Below are 17,040 nucleotides of genomic sequence, written 5' to 3'. Positions count from 1 at the left end.
GATTAGGGCAGCTGGAAGTCTGATCAAAATCATCATCAAACCAAGAGGTTGCTGAAGCAGAACACAAAATGTACCCTGCACATTATTGCATCATTTTTATTATCTATTCTCATTGCTATATTGTCAGAAGGTGTGATAATTTAATGGTTCACCCATTGGATGCAAACAAAATGCAGAATATTTTGTTATTTAACACTATTTACTGCACCTTGGAAACAAATAGTCGAAGAGCTGAAAACACATGTTTCAAAGTAGCTGATGACTGATTAACTTGCAGGAACAGCAAATAGGTGTCAAAAACTCTCTTCATTGTGGAATTCTGTCCATCGTCCTGTTGCAATTGTTTCTGCAAAATCCGATTTTAAAATTATTAATTCCTATGTATTAATAAAAATCACAAGTTCAGCAGACTACCTCCTACACTCTTATTATGATTCAAACTGGATATTCTAGGTTCCAATGTTTATTCCTGGAAGAGTGGGAGGACTTAGGAGAATTCCAACTCCATTAATCTGACCTTTACCAATGGCCACCTTCATTCCCAATTTTTGGACTGAGCCAGGATTGGGGGCTAGATCATAAGTTGAACTGGGGTGACCCTTGGAAGCACAGAGAACACTGTTGCGGTCTGAGGTCACCTGGGTGGCAAGCTTGCCTGGAGCCATTAGCTCTGTGCCCAAAAGTTAAAATAAAAGAATAAAACATAAGAAATTCCTCCAGCTCTCATTCCTCTCACCATTCCCTTACCCCTTAGGGCAGCACGGTGGCACAGTGGTTAGCACTGCTGCCTCACAGCACTAGAGACCCGGGTTCAATTCCCGCCTCAGGTGACTGACTGTGTGGAGTTTGCACATTCTCCCCGTGTCTGCGTGGGTTTCCTCCGGGTGCTCCGGTTTCCTCCCACAGTCCAAAGATGTGCAGGTCAGGTGAATTGGCTATGCTAAATTGCCCGTAGTGCTAGGTAAGGGGTAGATGTAGGGGTATGGGTGGGTTGCGCTTCGGTGGGGCGGTGTGGACTCGTTGGGCCGAAGGGCCTGTTTCCACACTGTAAGTAATCTAATCTAAACTCTCTATGCCCCTAATGACCTCCATATATCCCTCATTGACCCCCGACCACCCTATAAAACTTTATCTCCTCTATCCATCCCTCATGGCCCCTTACAGCCCCTGTACAGACTTAGCACCAAGCCATGCCAACCCATGGCTCCACCCACTTAACATGCCAACTCATTTAATATCTACTAGACCCCATGTACATACAAAACAGTGTTCTATTACCTACATTTCTACATTGCTAACTGTCTTGAGCAAATCACTCTAATTCATAAAAAAACACATTTTGATGGTTCTTGGTAGATTTGCAACTTATGAAGATCTTGATATTTTTTCATAGATTTAATAGCTCCAAGAAATTTCAGCACCTTTTCGGCACAATCCTCCCCAGTGTTAAGAATCATTAAAAAATACCTGATGACCTCACCAAAGTGTACCAGCACCCCTTCCCAGAGATATCTCAAGATCATATCCACTGGAGCATATTACCTACTCAAAGAAGTACCTGAGCGATCCAAACAAATCATAAAAGTTCAGGAGTCTTAGCAGGTCTTATGCCTATGCTTTGGGTTTCATGCTACAGGGAAACCAAAATTCCACATCAGTGCAGGAAGCTGGTGCCTTAAATGGCTACTGCTTCAGTAAAGTGGACATGACCTCAGACCTGGCATGACCCCAGTCCTGCTTCTATTGGAATCAGAATAACGAGTTTAGGACTAGGACAAGATCACTTCTACCATTTTCACCACTTTGGCAAATAGTTCCAATGTGTTGGAAGTTTGGGCCTTAGAAGACAAATCTCCAGCACTTATTTTTTTAAAAAAGCTATGTTATCCAACATTTGAACTTACACAACATATTTTCTATCTTATTCCATCATCAACCATTTTAATTTCATTATAAAGTAAAAATCAATCATTGTCACTGTAAGGCAACTGCTCATAGGTGTCCTTGGAACCTACAAGGAACTGTCATATTTTAATAGAAAAGAATATGAATATGTGAATACAATGTTGCAGTTTTTACAAAAGAATATTTGGGACAATCTAAAATGTAAAATTTTCCAAAAATCCTATCAATTATAAATTTCACTGTGGATTTGCAATCAGGACAATTAAAAGCATTGGATTACACTCCGTCAGTACTTAATTAACAGTAGCTGTAGTGCTTTAATGCAATCTCAAATTCATACATCAATGTATTTTGTCAGTAAAAGAAAAATCAATATTGTCATAAGTACCTGATGGGCCTGAGTAAAAAGACAGATGATCTCCAGCACTGTAATGCCAACTTCTGTTGCGATATTTGCTTCTACATCAATAAGCAGCAAGGTATCCATCTCAGTTGGAGAACCATCTAAATGAATGTAATGTCAAAGGCAGTCAGTTATTAAGCCAAACTGAAACGATACAAAGTTAGTGTCACTTTTTGTTTTAAAAGATGTGCATTGACAGTACTGTATATGAAACTCATTTTTGAAAACCACTAAATGGCAGCACATGTCAAATATAGGCCAATAATACAATTTGGGTGATTTTGTAATCTATTTTGTTGCTTACAATCATTCCACACTGGAAATTTAGGCTGAAAACAATGAACTGAATTTTAATTTAAGTCTGCCTATTGCAGTTCACATATAATTATGAGATAATAAAATGTGATCAAAAATCACCAAACACTGAGAATTATATACATCATCTAGAATCTATTTACAAAGGAAACTCGATTATCTGAATACCGATTATCCGAAAATTGGATTATCCGAAGGAGATCTCGAGATCCCAATAGAAACATTACATCCGGCAGTGATCATGTCTTTTGTTTACAGTGATTAAACAGGCACCGTATCCAAATGACTGACCTCCTGCCTACTCTCTCTACCCACACTTTCCCTGGAGCTCTACAGAGGGGTGTACCCTAACCCCTCCCTTCCCCTTCCCAGGAATAATCTCTCCAATATTGTCCTGTACAGGGCAAACAAGGAAACTGTCAAAAAATTGCAGTAAAAAGTTGTGTGTGTGGCTGTGTCTGTGTGTGTGCTATTTGGAAACTTACCCCACAAAGGCAGTGGCAGCAACAGTCTTGTTGTTGGCGTATAGTCCAGTTGCCCCGGAGAGGGGCCGGGGGTGGATGGGTGGCGGTGAGGGGGCTGTGTTGTGGGTGGGAGATTGCATGCTTTGTGCTGGGGCCGGGGTTGGACGGGAGGGGGGAACGAGAGGGGAATGGTTTTGGGGGCGGGATCTCACACGCTATGTGCTGCTGCAGTCTCCTGAATAGGGAGCAGACTTTAAAAACTCTGAGCCCCAGAGGAAAAGCATTTAATCGATTTTCTGAACGAAATAGATTAGATTCCCTACAATGTGGAAACAGGCCCTTCAGCACAACCAGTCCTCCGAAGAATAACCCACCCAGACCCATTTCCCTCTGACTAATGCACCTAACACTACGAACAATTGAGCATGGCCAATTCACCTGACCTGCACATCTTTGGACTGTGGGAGGAAACTGGAGCACCCGGAGGAAATCCACGCAGACACAGGGAGAATGTGCAAACTCCACACAGTCAGTTGCCTGAGGCTAGAATCGAACCTGGGACCCTGGTGCTTTGAGGCAGCAGTGCTAACCACTGAGCCACCGTGAAATAGTACATTCGGATAATCGAGTTTCCACTGTACATGCTTCACAACTAATTTTTAAATAAGGCAGAGTCCAAGAATGTAAGAGATTGGTGTCTTTCTGATCAGTGTCAAAAATTAAGATCTCTCAAGCACTCAGTCCCTTAAATATCTATCCAATTCTCTATTCACTACTTCTCTGGGAGTCTACTCCTTAGTTACATCACCCTTCGCATAACCTACATTTTCACTCTCCTATGTTTCAGCCGATTTTCAAGCTTGTGGCAATTTTGAACAGTTTATTAGGTTTCAACTGATCTCTTCCTTCAACCTCTTAGAAACCCCAGTTTGTGTGTGTGTGTGCACCATCAGTTCTCCAACTTGTCTTTATTGTGAATTCTAGGATCTGCAGCTGCCCTTATCACATGCTTCAGAACCCTTCTCCTGCACACCTCAACGTTTCTGCACTACTTCGCACTTCTGCACTACTTTGAAATATTTTTCTTTTGAACATACCTTCAGCTAAGTCCAAAATACCTCCTCCTTCAGACTTGCAGTGTGTTACATGATTAACCGTGAAATTGAAAGGATTGGATACAACCAATGTAACAAGCAAAGCTGCTGCAACCAGCTTAAGCTGATCAGTTCAGCGTAGGGAATGCTAGAATTAATGTTATCACCATTAATCGTTAATCCTGATGCATAATGCATATTGAGATATTTTACACTTTACAAGCCATATACAATTTCAAGTTATGGATTTTTAAGCTTTGGGTGATTTTGCTAACATTTTGTCGATGTATCTAAAGATCAATTCAACACAATTCCTATTTTTTAAGAGGATGCGCAAAGCAATACATCATCTGCAAAAAGAATGAATACTCAATGTTAATATTTTTAAAAACATACTGGACATTATGTTGGAAGCATCCATCATTTGCAAGAGTTTGGGGTTTGAAAGTGCATTCTTTCCACGTATTATAGGCATTGTCTGGGACCTTCCGTGTCTATGTCCATCATGACCTGAATGTATCCTGACAAATAAAAAGGCATAATATAAAATACAAAAGCTTCAGTTTTTAAACTTCCTGTTGCTTTACTGAGTTATTTTGTTTAAATCAAATTAAAACAGTTACTAAAGTTGAAACTTCACTACTTTGGGAAAACAATATTATTTCCTCCTATTTGTATATTTCAGTTAAACTTTTCAGGTTTTCTGCAAACATATTGACATAAATACTTGAAATACCAGGTGACAAGTATATCATCATTCTCTATTGTGTAGATAAATATTAATTGGAGTAATTGTGTTATTCACAGCACTGACTTGTAATAGGTTAAAGTTGAGACCTGTAATGTGTTAGGTGATTAAACACGACATTGAGAACACTGGATACATATCAATACAACAACTTAACTGCTGCAACCAACTTAAGCTGATCATTTTAGCATAAAACATGCTAGAGGTACGTGTTATCACCATCAATGTGTAACAGACACAATAGGAATGTTGCCTTTTAACTGACACTCATGGGGCCACCTCAAGTCAATTGTATCAGTTGTTTATTTTTTTTTTCTTCTTTTTTTTTTCTTTTTGCCTAATCGCGGTAGTGCTTATTATTTTTTTCCCCAGCACCCATGGTGTGTGTGTGCAGGTGTGAGACACAGTGAAAGACACAAAGTGTACGAATCTTTATTCAATTTCCACCACCAGGAAGACAGGAAAAACACCCAAGTGGCCAGTGACAAGCACTGCCCTTCAAACCACAGGGCAATGCTGTGTGATCAAAACAGTGAAGGGGAGGGTAGGGATCAAATCAAAATAGAGTTGGAGGGAGAAATGATGCACTCCACTCCCTGCGGCGCCCACCTCTCCCTGAACGACTCCAGGGTGTCGGTGGACACCGCGTGCTCCTTCTCCAAGGACACCCGGGCTCTAACGTAACCCCGGAAGAGGGGGTGTATCAGTTGTTTACTCAGCTAATTACACTCCAATGATAGGTCAATAAAATAGATTGGACACTATTTATTTGAACTTATTGATAGGAGTTACCAGTGAGAGAGAAGTCCAGTACTTTGATGAGTCGGGTTAGATCCTTTCAGAGTTCCATTCCCCTGGCTAACTTGTGCGAGTTTAGCTGCAGCAGCTAATTTCCTGTTTCAAATAAACACAAGGTAAGATGATTACAGCTGTATATAATAAGCTAGAGAAAAAACATCAAAGTCCAGAATAGGTGTTGAACATGGATGATTTGGAGTTGAATATGGAGGTAGGTTGTGAAAATCTTACAGCTTCAGAAGTTAATTGCTTTTATTCAAAATGTGCGTAAGAGTTTTAAAAAAATGTAAATGCACATCAGGCCAGTTATGTGCATCATGTCATAGGAACACTTTGAGAATATGATTTGTCATGAAACAAAGCTTCACAACTTTTATCATAACATATCATTAAATGTGTATTCTTCTCCACACTCCTGACTTGGCCCTGTCAGATCAGGGAGTGGATACATGTGCAGAACATAGACACAACTGGCTTAGCCATTCATCACTAGATCTGGTTGACCATACCAAAATCATGAGGCATTAAACTTCTCAGCCAAAATCTCCCAAAATTCCATGATTAATCTGGACAGCAAAAGATATCTTCCTGTTTCTGTTTTCTACTATTAACCATCTCCTCTAACACCGCACCCCATCCCTTCTGTCCCGGACTGCAATATGAAATACAAAGAGCTCACAGGATTGTGCTTCACTAAGAATGTCGTGCTCAGTAGTTCCTTCTAATGATAATTTTGTAAAGCAGGAATAGGCCATTTGGCCCTTTGAATCTGCTTTGCCATTCAATATGATCATGGTTGATCTTCCAATTCAATGCCCTGTTCCTACTCTTTGATAGCCTTAAGAACTATATCCATAACCATCTTGAAAACATTCTTCTTTTCAAATTCATTCATGGGATTTGGGTGTCATTGACTGGAACAGTATTTATTGTCCATTCTTAATTGCCCTTGAAAGAGTGGTGGTGTGCCTGTATTCTTGAAACCTTGCAGTCCATTTGATGTGGGTGCACACACAATGCTGCTAGGGAGGGAATTCTAGGACTTTGACACAACAACAGTAAATAGACAGCAGTATATTTCAAGTCAGGTTAGTAAATGGTTTGAAATGGGGACTTGCTAAGTGGTGGTGTTCACATGGCCCTTGTTATTGTAGAGAAGTGATCATGAATGGCACTGTCTAAGGAGGTGAATTCCTGCAGTGCATCTTATCTGTTATACACACTGCTGCAACTGAGCTGCGGTGGTGGAGGGAATGAATGTTTGTGGGTGTGATGTCAATCAAGCAGGCTGCTTTATCTTGGAATGATGTTAAGGTTTTGAGTGGTATTGGAGCTGGCCACATTCAGGTAAGTGGGGAATTTGCCATCATACTCCTGTCTTTTGCCTTGTAGATGGTGGACAGGTTTTAGGGAAGTCAGGAGATGAATTATTCACTGCAGTATGCCGAGCCTCTGATCTGCTTTTGTAGCCACAACTAGTTTCCGGCCAATGGTAATTCACAGGTCCTTTCCAAGCCCTGGCCCACTTTGCAATTTCAGTCTTTCTCCTCAGTAACTGAGGATTTGCTGATGCTACTTGTAAAATCTGTCTGGCTGAGGCTAACTGTGAAGCACAGAACAAGATTTGAATGATTAAATTATGCATTGTATCAACTCCTGGTCCTTACATGAAGCCAAAAGCAAGTGATTCAAAAGTAACACATTCTGAAATTGTCTGACAATTCCTCAGATTAAAAATCCTCCCTTTTGTTTTCAAACTTTCCTAGGGCCTACCTTCTTTCTACCAGCTTAATCTCCATTCCAACAACTCTGAGATCTCTGCACACTTCTCTATCTGGCCAACACTGCATTCCCAATGGTCATTGCATCACTATTGGTACCGTGCCTTCAAGTGCCTTGGCCCTACGCTCTGGAATTCCTTCATTAAACTTATCCATCTTGCTAGCTCTCTCTCTCTCATTTGATTCTTCAAGCCAACTGATCATCAGTTCGAATCCCTTCATTTGGTTGAAGCATAAGATTTTATTTCACAGGTTCATGATCAAATGCCTTGGAACATTTTTATTATGTTGAAAGTACTATATAAAGGCAGCTTTTAATTGTTCTCCTTCCAACTCTTGGTATTGCAAAGATCATTACCTTGCCACATGCCTTTTTCCTAGAAATCGGAAATGTTGAATACAAACTCTGAAAGAAACAAACAAAAAAGTTGTAAGTGTACTTGATATTATGTAAATGAATTGCCTGATGTTTTCATTTGGTGATTTTTTTTGGAAACAAAGTGTTAGGTTAAGGATCTGGCATGGAAGAAGAAACAAATGGATCCAGATGGACAGGATCTCTGGCCAAGCTGTTACTATTGATGAGGTCAGTGCCATTTAATTCACAGCAGCACCTTGGAATGTTCAGCATTGAATGCAGCAGTTAATTTGCTTACATCCCCATTGAACAGCCAAGAATCACTTTTTCTAAAATAAATTGAATAATTTTTTTCTTCAAAACATCTAACAGAATTAAAATAATTAGATCATGCATTTAGCCTTTTCTAATATATGAACGTAGAAAACTGTATAGAATAAAAGGTAATAACACTTTAAATATTGAGACATTTAAATTCCATTGACTTCTATTACTTATTTAACACTCCCAGATAATGACTAAATATGATGGGGATTTGACCATGTCAGCTTAGGTTGGGGTTGGATGCAGAATTGAGGGGCTGGTGGACTCATAAATGCAGTACGTGGCCTGTCCACCACCAACCCACCTCCCATTTTCTCACTGGCAGTGGATGGCCCGAACCACTACCACTGGGATTTTATCTGCAGCAGGGAGAAGGGCCTACACCAGATGGGCAGCCTGGTAGTCTTTATCAGGGTTGTTGATGTTGGGCAACATGGGGTTGGTGGAGGAGACCTCCTTTGGGATTCCCTGTGTCAGTTGGAGGCGTTGAGTCACAAAGTCATACCCTCTCCCCTTGACCAATAAATCCCCACATCATTCACCCTGTTCACTGAAGCATGCTAGCTAGGCTTTACTAATACCCCGGACTGAGAAGAAATTTGGCCTACATTAGCTCCTCCTTTCTGGAGGCTGACTGTACTTGCAGCAGTGGCCATCACCTTTGCTGAAAACATAGAGCTGCTTGCCAACCAGATGAAAGAGGCAGGCGGAATTCTAACCCTTAGCTGACTAATGCCTTGCCAATGATGACATAGCTGTGGGGCTGTGATATTGGCGGGGTTACATTCCCCATTGAGTCCTTGGGTGGCTGGATGAGAAAACTTCCCCATTTAAAAATATTGCCCATGGAATTTTATCCCCATCTGATTTGCCATTTCACTGCACAGCATTCCTTAATAAACAAGCGGAAAGCAGCAAACATTAACAATTGAACTTCTGTAAACATGAGATTTTTCTCCTTTTCTGCAAAAGTGTTCTTAATCTCTTCTTAATATTGACAGGGAGAAGACCTCCAACTAGTCATAGATTCTGAAGAGATAGGTCTCATCCCACTGGCATAGTAAGTTGATACATCAATGTAGTATGAAAGCATACCATTTCTGATTTTATTTTATTGCATGGTTGTAATGCTAGACATATTTGTAATACTATCTTTGTACATTTTCAATTTGACAGTTTATTTTTGGATCAGATCACCAAGAAATAAACAACTGAATAGTTTCTACTTACTCTAAAATATTGAAGAAATCCATTAGTTCCGAGTATGGTGCTTTGCACCAGTAGGCTTTAAGGATCACTGTAAAGAAATAGGTAACTTCATTATAAGTTTGCAGATGACAACAAAATTGGATCATCTCGGAGTACAATGGGACCTTTTTCAGATGGCCAATGGGATGAGGAGCAGCAGATGGAGTTTAATTTTGATAAGTGTGAGGTGTTGCATTTTGGAACAGCAAATCAAGGCTGGACTTATGAGGTTAATGATGAGGTGTTGACTAAGAAAGAGACCTTGGAGCGCAGGTTCATAGTTCCTTGAAGGTAGGAAAGAAGGTGCTTGATATACTTGTCTTTATTGGTCAGTGCATTGAGTATAGGAGTTGAGGTCATGTTGGGCTGTACAGGACTATGGTTAGACCACTATGGAACACCGCATGCAATTATGTTCTCCTTGCTACTGGAAAGATTTTGTTAAACTTGAAAGGGTGGGGAAAAGAATTACAAAGATAGTTGCAGGGTTTCAGCTATAGGGAGGCTGGGGCTATTTTCCCTGGAGTGTCAGAGGCAAATGGGTGACCTTATAGCAGTTTATAAAATTGAGGGACATGGATAGGGTAACTAGCCAAAGTTTTTTTTCCCCAGAGTATAGGAGTCCAAACTAGAGGACATAGGTTTAAGGAGAGAGGGGAAAGATTTAAAAGGGGACCTAAGGGGCAACTTTTTTACGCGGATGGTGTGCATGTATGGAATGAGCTGCCAGAGAAAGTAGTGGGGGCTAATACAATTACACCATTTAAAAGGCATCTGGATAGGTACATGAATAGGAAGGGTTTAGAGGGATATGAGTGGAATGCTGACAAATGGGACTGGATTAATTTAGAATAATTGGTCGGCATGGACAAGTTAGACCACAGGGTCTGCTTGTGTGCTGTAAAATTCTATGTCTCCATGACTCTATTACGATACCTGTACCACCTCCAGTCAATAACCATTAATATTGATGTTTTAAATTTTTTTAAAGAATTGATTGCTATTTCAGGGTTTAATCTTCTAGGTGACTGTAAAACTTTGCTCTTCGGACAAAGGCATTTAGTATTTTAAATAGATTTTAATGGTGTAACACCATCCAGAGAAGTTTACTTAGAGCCTGGGGGCCCCCAGTAATGTAAGAAATTACCTTTCTCCCTTTTCACCAAGAGAAAGCAATCTCATAAATATCAAACATAATATAAAAATACTACATTTAAACTACAGCACCAAATTAAGTAATTAGTGATTATCAGATCAACAAAGGGGAATCAGTTTTCCAATCCTCTGGTACATGATGTCAGGAAGAAGAGTTTTACCTTCAGAAACAGTTTTCATAATGTGAAGGAAACACGTAAGCAGACTTCTCATTTCAGCTTGATCTAATTTGTCAAATCGAATAGCTGAGCCAATTAAAGACAACGGTCTTGAGTGAGTCTGGAGAGAAAAACAAACATTATCACTGAAGATGTATGTGATTAAACTGATGCATGATTGCGTTATACTTGTTCTTCTGTGACAGATTCTTAGATTACTCTTTACTATCACACTTTCTTTAAAAAAAAGTAATTAAGTAATTTTTTCTTAAAAAAAAAGTAATCTAGCTTTTCTAACAGAAGTGCACACTAAGCATTTTACTTGCTGCCACAACAAGTTGTGATTTATTTGAGGGTTACTGTTACAAGCTTGCTGTGTGTTTCTTTAAGCATTTGTGTTCTTTGGATGTAGGTTTGCTCGTTGAGCTGGAAGGTTCATTTTCAGATGTTTCGTCACCTCAGTGAGGCTCCGGATGAAACACTGGCGGCATTGCCCACTTTTTATTTATGTGTTTAGGTTTCCTTGGGTTGGTGACACCATTTTCTGTTCTTTTTTCTCAGGGGTGGTAAATGGGATCCAAGTCAATGTATTTGTTGATAGAGTTCAGGTTGGAATGCCATGCTTCTAGGAATTCTCATGCATGTCTCTGTTTGCCTTGTCCTAGGATGGATGTGTTGTCCCAGTCAAAGTGGTGTTTTTGCTCATGTGTATTTAAGTATACTAGTGAGAATGGGTCATGCCTTGTTGTTCATGTATCCTGGTGGGTAGCTTTCTGCCTATTTGACCAATGTAGTGTTTGTTACAGTTCGTGCAAGGTATCTTATAAATGACATTAGTTTTGCTTGTTGTCTGTATAGGGTCTTTCAAATTCATTAGTTGCTGTTTTAGTGTGTTAGTGGGTTTGTGGGCTACCATGATGCCAAGAGGTCTGAGTTGTCTGGCAGTCATTTCCAAGATGCCTTTGATGTAGGGGAGAGTGACTAGAGTTTCTGGACATGTTTTGTCTGCTTGTTGAAGTTTGTTGTTGAGACATTAGTGGACTGTGTTCCTTGGGTACCCATTCTTTTTGAATACACACTATATATAGGTGATTTCCCTTGCTCTGTGTAGTTCCCCTGTGTTGCAGTGTGTAGTGGCTTGTTGAAATAATGTTCTAATGCAATGTCGATTGTGGGTGTTGGGATGATTGCTTCTGTAGTTCAGTATTCAACAACAAAATCTACAGTCAAACCAATGGAATATCCATGGGATCTCTGATATCAGGGTTCTCAGCAGAGCCAGTAATGAAGAGACTCAAACAAACAGCTCTGCCAACCATCCAACACAAACTTTGGGTCCGCTACATGAATGACACTTGTCATCACTAATTGAAACAAATTACAGTAAATCTTCAAAACCATCAATAATATCCTTACTGGCATAAAATTCACTAAAGAGGAGGAAAAGAACAACAAACTGCCATTCCTAGATATTGCAGTAGAGCGAACAGCCAACAGGGAACTTCAATCCAGTGTCTGCAGGAAAACAACATACACTGACCAAGTATTGAACTACAGAAGCATCTATTCCTCCTCCCTGTTTTTTTCACAGCATAAAACATAGTAATCTTCAGTTCCCTTCAGTTCCAAAGAAGAGTCATGTTGGACTCCAAATAGTTGCTGTCCAACTTGCTGTGCTTCTCTGGCACTTCCTGCTTTTATATCAGATCTCCAGAAGACTTTGTGCGTGGGAAATCATGTCTCACTAACTTGATTGAGTTTTTTTGAAGACATAATGAAGAGCAGTGGACATGATCTGGATGAACTTCAGTAAGGCGTTCGACAAGGTTCCTCATGGTAGACTGGTTAGCAAGGTTAGATCACATGGAATACTGGGAGAACTAGCCATTTGGATACTGACTTGAAGATAGCAAAGGTGGTGATGGAGGGTTGCTTTACACACTGGAGTCCTGTGACCAGTGGTCTGCCACAAGGATCCAAGCTGGGTCCACTGCTTTTTGTCATTTATATACATGATTTGGATGTGAATAAAGGAGGTATAGTGCAGGTTCATAACTCCTTGAAATTGGTGTCACAGGTAGATAGGATAGTGAAAAATGTGTTTGGTATGCTTGCCTTCATTGGTCAGTGCATTGAGTATAGGAGTTGGGAGGTCATGTTATGGCTGTACATTGGTTAGGCCACTTTTGGAATACTGAGTGAAATTCTGGTCTCCTTCCTATCGGAAAGATATTGTGAAACTTGAAAGGGTTCAGAAAAGATTTACAAGGATGTTGCCAGAGTTGGAGGGTTTGACCTACAGGGAGAGGCTGAATAGATTGGGCTATTTTCCTTCAAAGGCTGAGGAGTGACCGTATAGAGGTTTATAAGATCATGACGGGCATGGATAGGGTAAATATACAGGGTCTTTTTCCCAGGGTGGGGGAGTCCAAAACTAAAGGGCATAGGTTTAAGGAGAGAGGGAAAAGAATTACAAAGGACCTAAGGGGCAACTTTTTCATGCAAGGGCAGTGCGTGTCTGGAATGAGCTGCCAGAGGAAGTGCTGCAGGCTGGTCCAATTCCAACATTTAAAAGGCATCTGGGTGAATAGGAAGGATTGAGGGATATGGGCTAAGTGCTGGCAAATGAGACTAGATTAATTTAGGATATCTGGTCGGCATGGATGAGTTGACCGAATGGTCTGTTTCCGTACTGTACATCTCTAAGACTATGATTTGTAGAAATTACTTTTCTATTAGATTGCCCATACCATTTGGCAGGGCACTGTTTAAATAACCAAGGAGGAAGAAAACATTGCTAAGTTTGCTTACCCTCTAGGCAAAGGACATTACATGAATTTTCAAACTAGGAAGTAATGAAAGGAAACAAACCAAATATGTTTCAGAAACGCAGCAACATCTGCTGCTTTTACAAAGTTGTATGTGAAGTATGATAAATGGTTAAGCCTATTAAGTTGATATTAAGCCTTTAACTTTTGTAGAAAGTGCTATCAACATCTTAAATAATACCTTCTCAGAAGAATCAATCTTTTCACTTGATTTCTCACATGCACCAGAGTTAGAATCCAGACTGCCAAGTGAACCTTTGGAGTCTGCCTGGGACACCGTTGAAATAGCTACAGATGAGAAAGCTAAAAATAGTACCATTAAAATTATTTGCAAATGATTAAATTAACTTAAACAATGCTGATTAAGAATTTGCATTTGAGGAATAATTACAATTGCTTAATGTTAATTATATACTTTTGAAAATTAGTTGTAACTTTGTTGCTGTCAATGGAGACATCACCAGTAGCAAGGGTCCTTCCAAGCCAAACCACATCCTGACTTTGAACTTTGGCACTGTTTCTTCACTAGAGTTGGGCTGAATCTTGGAGCACTTTCTCTAATAATACTCTGGAAAAACCTAATTGATGGACTGCAATGGTTCAAGAAAGTGGCTCACCCCTCCCCTTCTCAATGGCAATTAAGGATGGACAAACAAAAGTCTTCTTGTATTAAGAATGGACAACTTGTCAGCGTTGCTCACATCCCAAAATTGAATAAGAATAAAAATCTACTTTTCAGAGCACTAATAACAAATAAATGGTAAAGAAAACCAAGGGGCGAAAACTTAAGGTAAATAAGGGAATAAGAATTAAAGAAATATAGGCATTGATTCAAAATAATTTACAAGGTACCTGCTATTGAATTCAAAACATCTTTTGAAACTGAACTTTCCAGGGAATTTGTGTTCCTTGTTGGCGTGGTTGATTGGTTCTGTGACCCACCGGTGATGCTCAAGTCATCTTTGGAACCCTGAAATTGAGAACATTTTTTTTTCAAAAAGTCAACTTTTACTTATCATTACTTTGATTATATAAGCAGGAAATTATGGGTTTCTGTCATAAAACATTGGTTAATTAATGAACGAAACATTGGCAAAATATTGCGCTAACACAGACACCGACATTATATTGAGTTTACATTTGGGTAAGTCACCAATTTTCTCGCCATTATTATTCCAGTGTTAATTACTCCTTAATGTGACACTAACCGGATTGGAGGAACTGAGATTGAATGGGAACATATCTTTCATAAAGATTCGTGGAAGGTTGTCAAGAAGTATCCCATATAATGGTAGGTACAAAGTTGCTATCAGTTCCTGTTGACTCTATAAAGAAAGCATAGTTGTTAATCAAACACATCTACTTAAATGTCAGAATAAATATAAGCCTTGGCAATTTTGTGAAACATTTAGGTTTTGCTTTCTTAAGGTGTTTTTGCCAAGATCTCCCAAGCTCTGAATAAGCAATAATTGCTTGGAAGTTTAAACTTCCACAGGAATACTACGCAGCTAAGCATTAAGGAAAGCAGCTCAGAGGAAATATTAGCAGTTAATGAGGCAAGGAGAGAGATTCCTTGGTGAGAGATGGAATATGAATAAATTTCTGACTTTTAAACACATGGCTGGACAATCAGACTCTGTCAATGTGATAATTTAACCAAAAGCTAGGACATTATAAGAACAGACCAAAACACTTGATCCTCCAAACCTACCTTCCACACTGCTGAGAAACACCACCTTAATTGGCATCCCAGCTGTCAACTTCAACAGAATTTTTTAAGGCACCACGAAACAGTGGCATCTGCTGTATTGGTAAACTATAATTATATTAATTATTCACCTTTCCTGTATATCTGTCATCAAAGGAATGTTTGGCCATCAGGTTTTTAAGAACAGAAATAGCCAGATGTCGAATATCTTGATCTTCTTGAAGCGCAAATCCAACTTCACGGAGTAACAACCCAATGAGAAAATGACTACGACAAAAATCATTTGTCAAGGTGTATTCTGGTTGCATGCCTATAATAAGAATGAAAAGAAAATCAACATGTCTCAAGGTTTTTCCCAGACATGTGGTGTGTGTGTGTGTTTTTTTTTTAGATTACTTACAGTGTGGAAACAGGCCTTTCGGCCCAACAAGTCCACACCGCCCTGCCGAAGCGCAACCCACCATACCCCTACATCTACCCCTTACCTAACACTACAGGCAATGTAGCATGGCCAATTCACCTGATCCGCACATCTTTGGACTGTGGGAGGAAACCGGAGCACCCGGAGGAAACCCACACAGACACGGGGAGAATGTGCAAACTCCACACAGTCAGTCGGCTGAGGCAGGAATTGAACCCGGGTCTCTGGCGCTGTGAGGCAGCAGTGCTAACCACTGTGCCACCATGCCACCCGTTGGAGATGGGGTGGGGGGGGCAACAACATACTGAATGGATTCATGATATAGTGCAAGGGTTGACCAAGCCTGTGGTTACAAAAGGATATTTTACAGTCAGCAAAATCTACAGCACATACAGCATCCTTCAGCCTGTCACATCCAGGTTGGTCAAAAACAAGTACCTAACTATTTTGCTTCCATTTCATAGCCCTTGGTCTTGGCATACATGCAAGTGCACATCTAAATAATTAAATTTTAAGAGCATTTCTGAAGGCTGAGACTATAAGAGGTTTAAACATGAAGATGAGAATTTGATATTCATTGAGGTAAAGTAGAGGCCATCTATGTATTGGAGGTGGAACCAGTCAGATATTGTGATGAGAGGATATGTGTTTTGAATCTCAGCAAAGGGTTAAACAGGACACTGAGGGTACCAACAGTCTGGTTCAGTCGAAAGCCATTCCTACAAAAGAAAATGTGATTCTGGCAATGGTCACATACGATGGCTTCCTCCTCCCCATGTTTTGACTGAAGAAAATGCTAACTCATCAAGTATAGCATGTTGCAAAGCAATGACCATTATGATTAATGTACCCAGCCATCATTGAAATAATTTCATTTCTGAAAGAAAACCAACAACTAATTGAAGTTCTTTAAAGTTTAAAATGTGAACTCACAGAAAAAGTGTAATTATTTAACATTGATTCATACTTTTAGTGGAAGGGAATAGAGAGGGATAGAAAACTCCCAGCTGATTCTGCCAAACAAGCTAAATTTATAGCCAAATTTGGAGTCAAGTTGTGAGAAGGTTAAATGAGCGGGCAAAAAGTTGGAAAATGTAAAGTTCTTCATTTTGGAATTCTCCCGGCACGCTATGTTCTGCACTACTGGTACAAACAATGAGGTAACGTGCTGGATACTGAGAAGCTGGGAGAATAGGAACTGTCTTCTGCTGAGGAGGTGCAAATAAGCTTTCCTTGACAGTTCAGCTGCTTCAGGCACTACAAGCCAGGCAGGACCAGGCTGACATCTGGTTCCAGTCGATGAAAATTGGGTGCAAGAGACTATCATGGAAT

At 40.0% G+C, this 17,040-nt stretch overlaps 1 protein-coding gene across 6 annotated transcripts in view; it reads right to left on the bottom strand.

The window, feature by feature from the left end:
* dock10 (dedicator of cytokinesis 10) overlaps positions 1-17,040 on the bottom strand; it is a 342,639-nt gene that overhangs the window by 68,155 nt on the left and 257,444 nt on the right. For 5 of the 6 annotated variants that reach the window (XM_072572749.1, XM_072572752.1, XM_072572747.1 and 2 more), the window contains exons 31-41: positions 15,419-15,597; positions 14,788-14,904; positions 14,432-14,549; positions 13,761-13,882; positions 10,755-10,872; positions 9,421-9,487; positions 7,867-7,914; positions 5,722-5,823; positions 4,578-4,702; positions 2,294-2,409; positions 209-346 (exon numbers count right to left, since the gene is read on the bottom strand). In XM_072572749.1, coding sequence (XP_072428850.1) covers positions 209-346; positions 2,294-2,409; positions 4,578-4,702; positions 5,722-5,823; positions 7,867-7,914; positions 9,421-9,487; positions 10,755-10,872; positions 13,761-13,882; positions 14,432-14,549; positions 14,788-14,904; positions 15,419-15,597 — 1,250 coding nt within the window. The remainder of the gene's footprint in view (positions 1-208; positions 347-2,293; positions 2,410-4,577; positions 4,703-5,721; positions 5,824-7,866; positions 7,915-9,420; positions 9,488-10,754; positions 10,873-13,760; positions 13,883-14,431; positions 14,550-14,787; positions 14,905-15,418; positions 15,598-17,040) is intronic. The other variant, XM_072572748.1, reaches the window with a different exon arrangement.

This window comes from Chiloscyllium punctatum, chromosome 6 (genome assembly GCF_047496795.1).
Source record: "Chiloscyllium punctatum isolate Juve2018m chromosome 6, sChiPun1.3, whole genome shotgun sequence".
NCBI classification, from domain to species: domain Eukaryota; kingdom Metazoa; phylum Chordata; class Chondrichthyes; order Orectolobiformes; family Hemiscylliidae; genus Chiloscyllium; species Chiloscyllium punctatum.
This window is presented reverse-complemented; position numbering and strand designations above follow the sequence as displayed.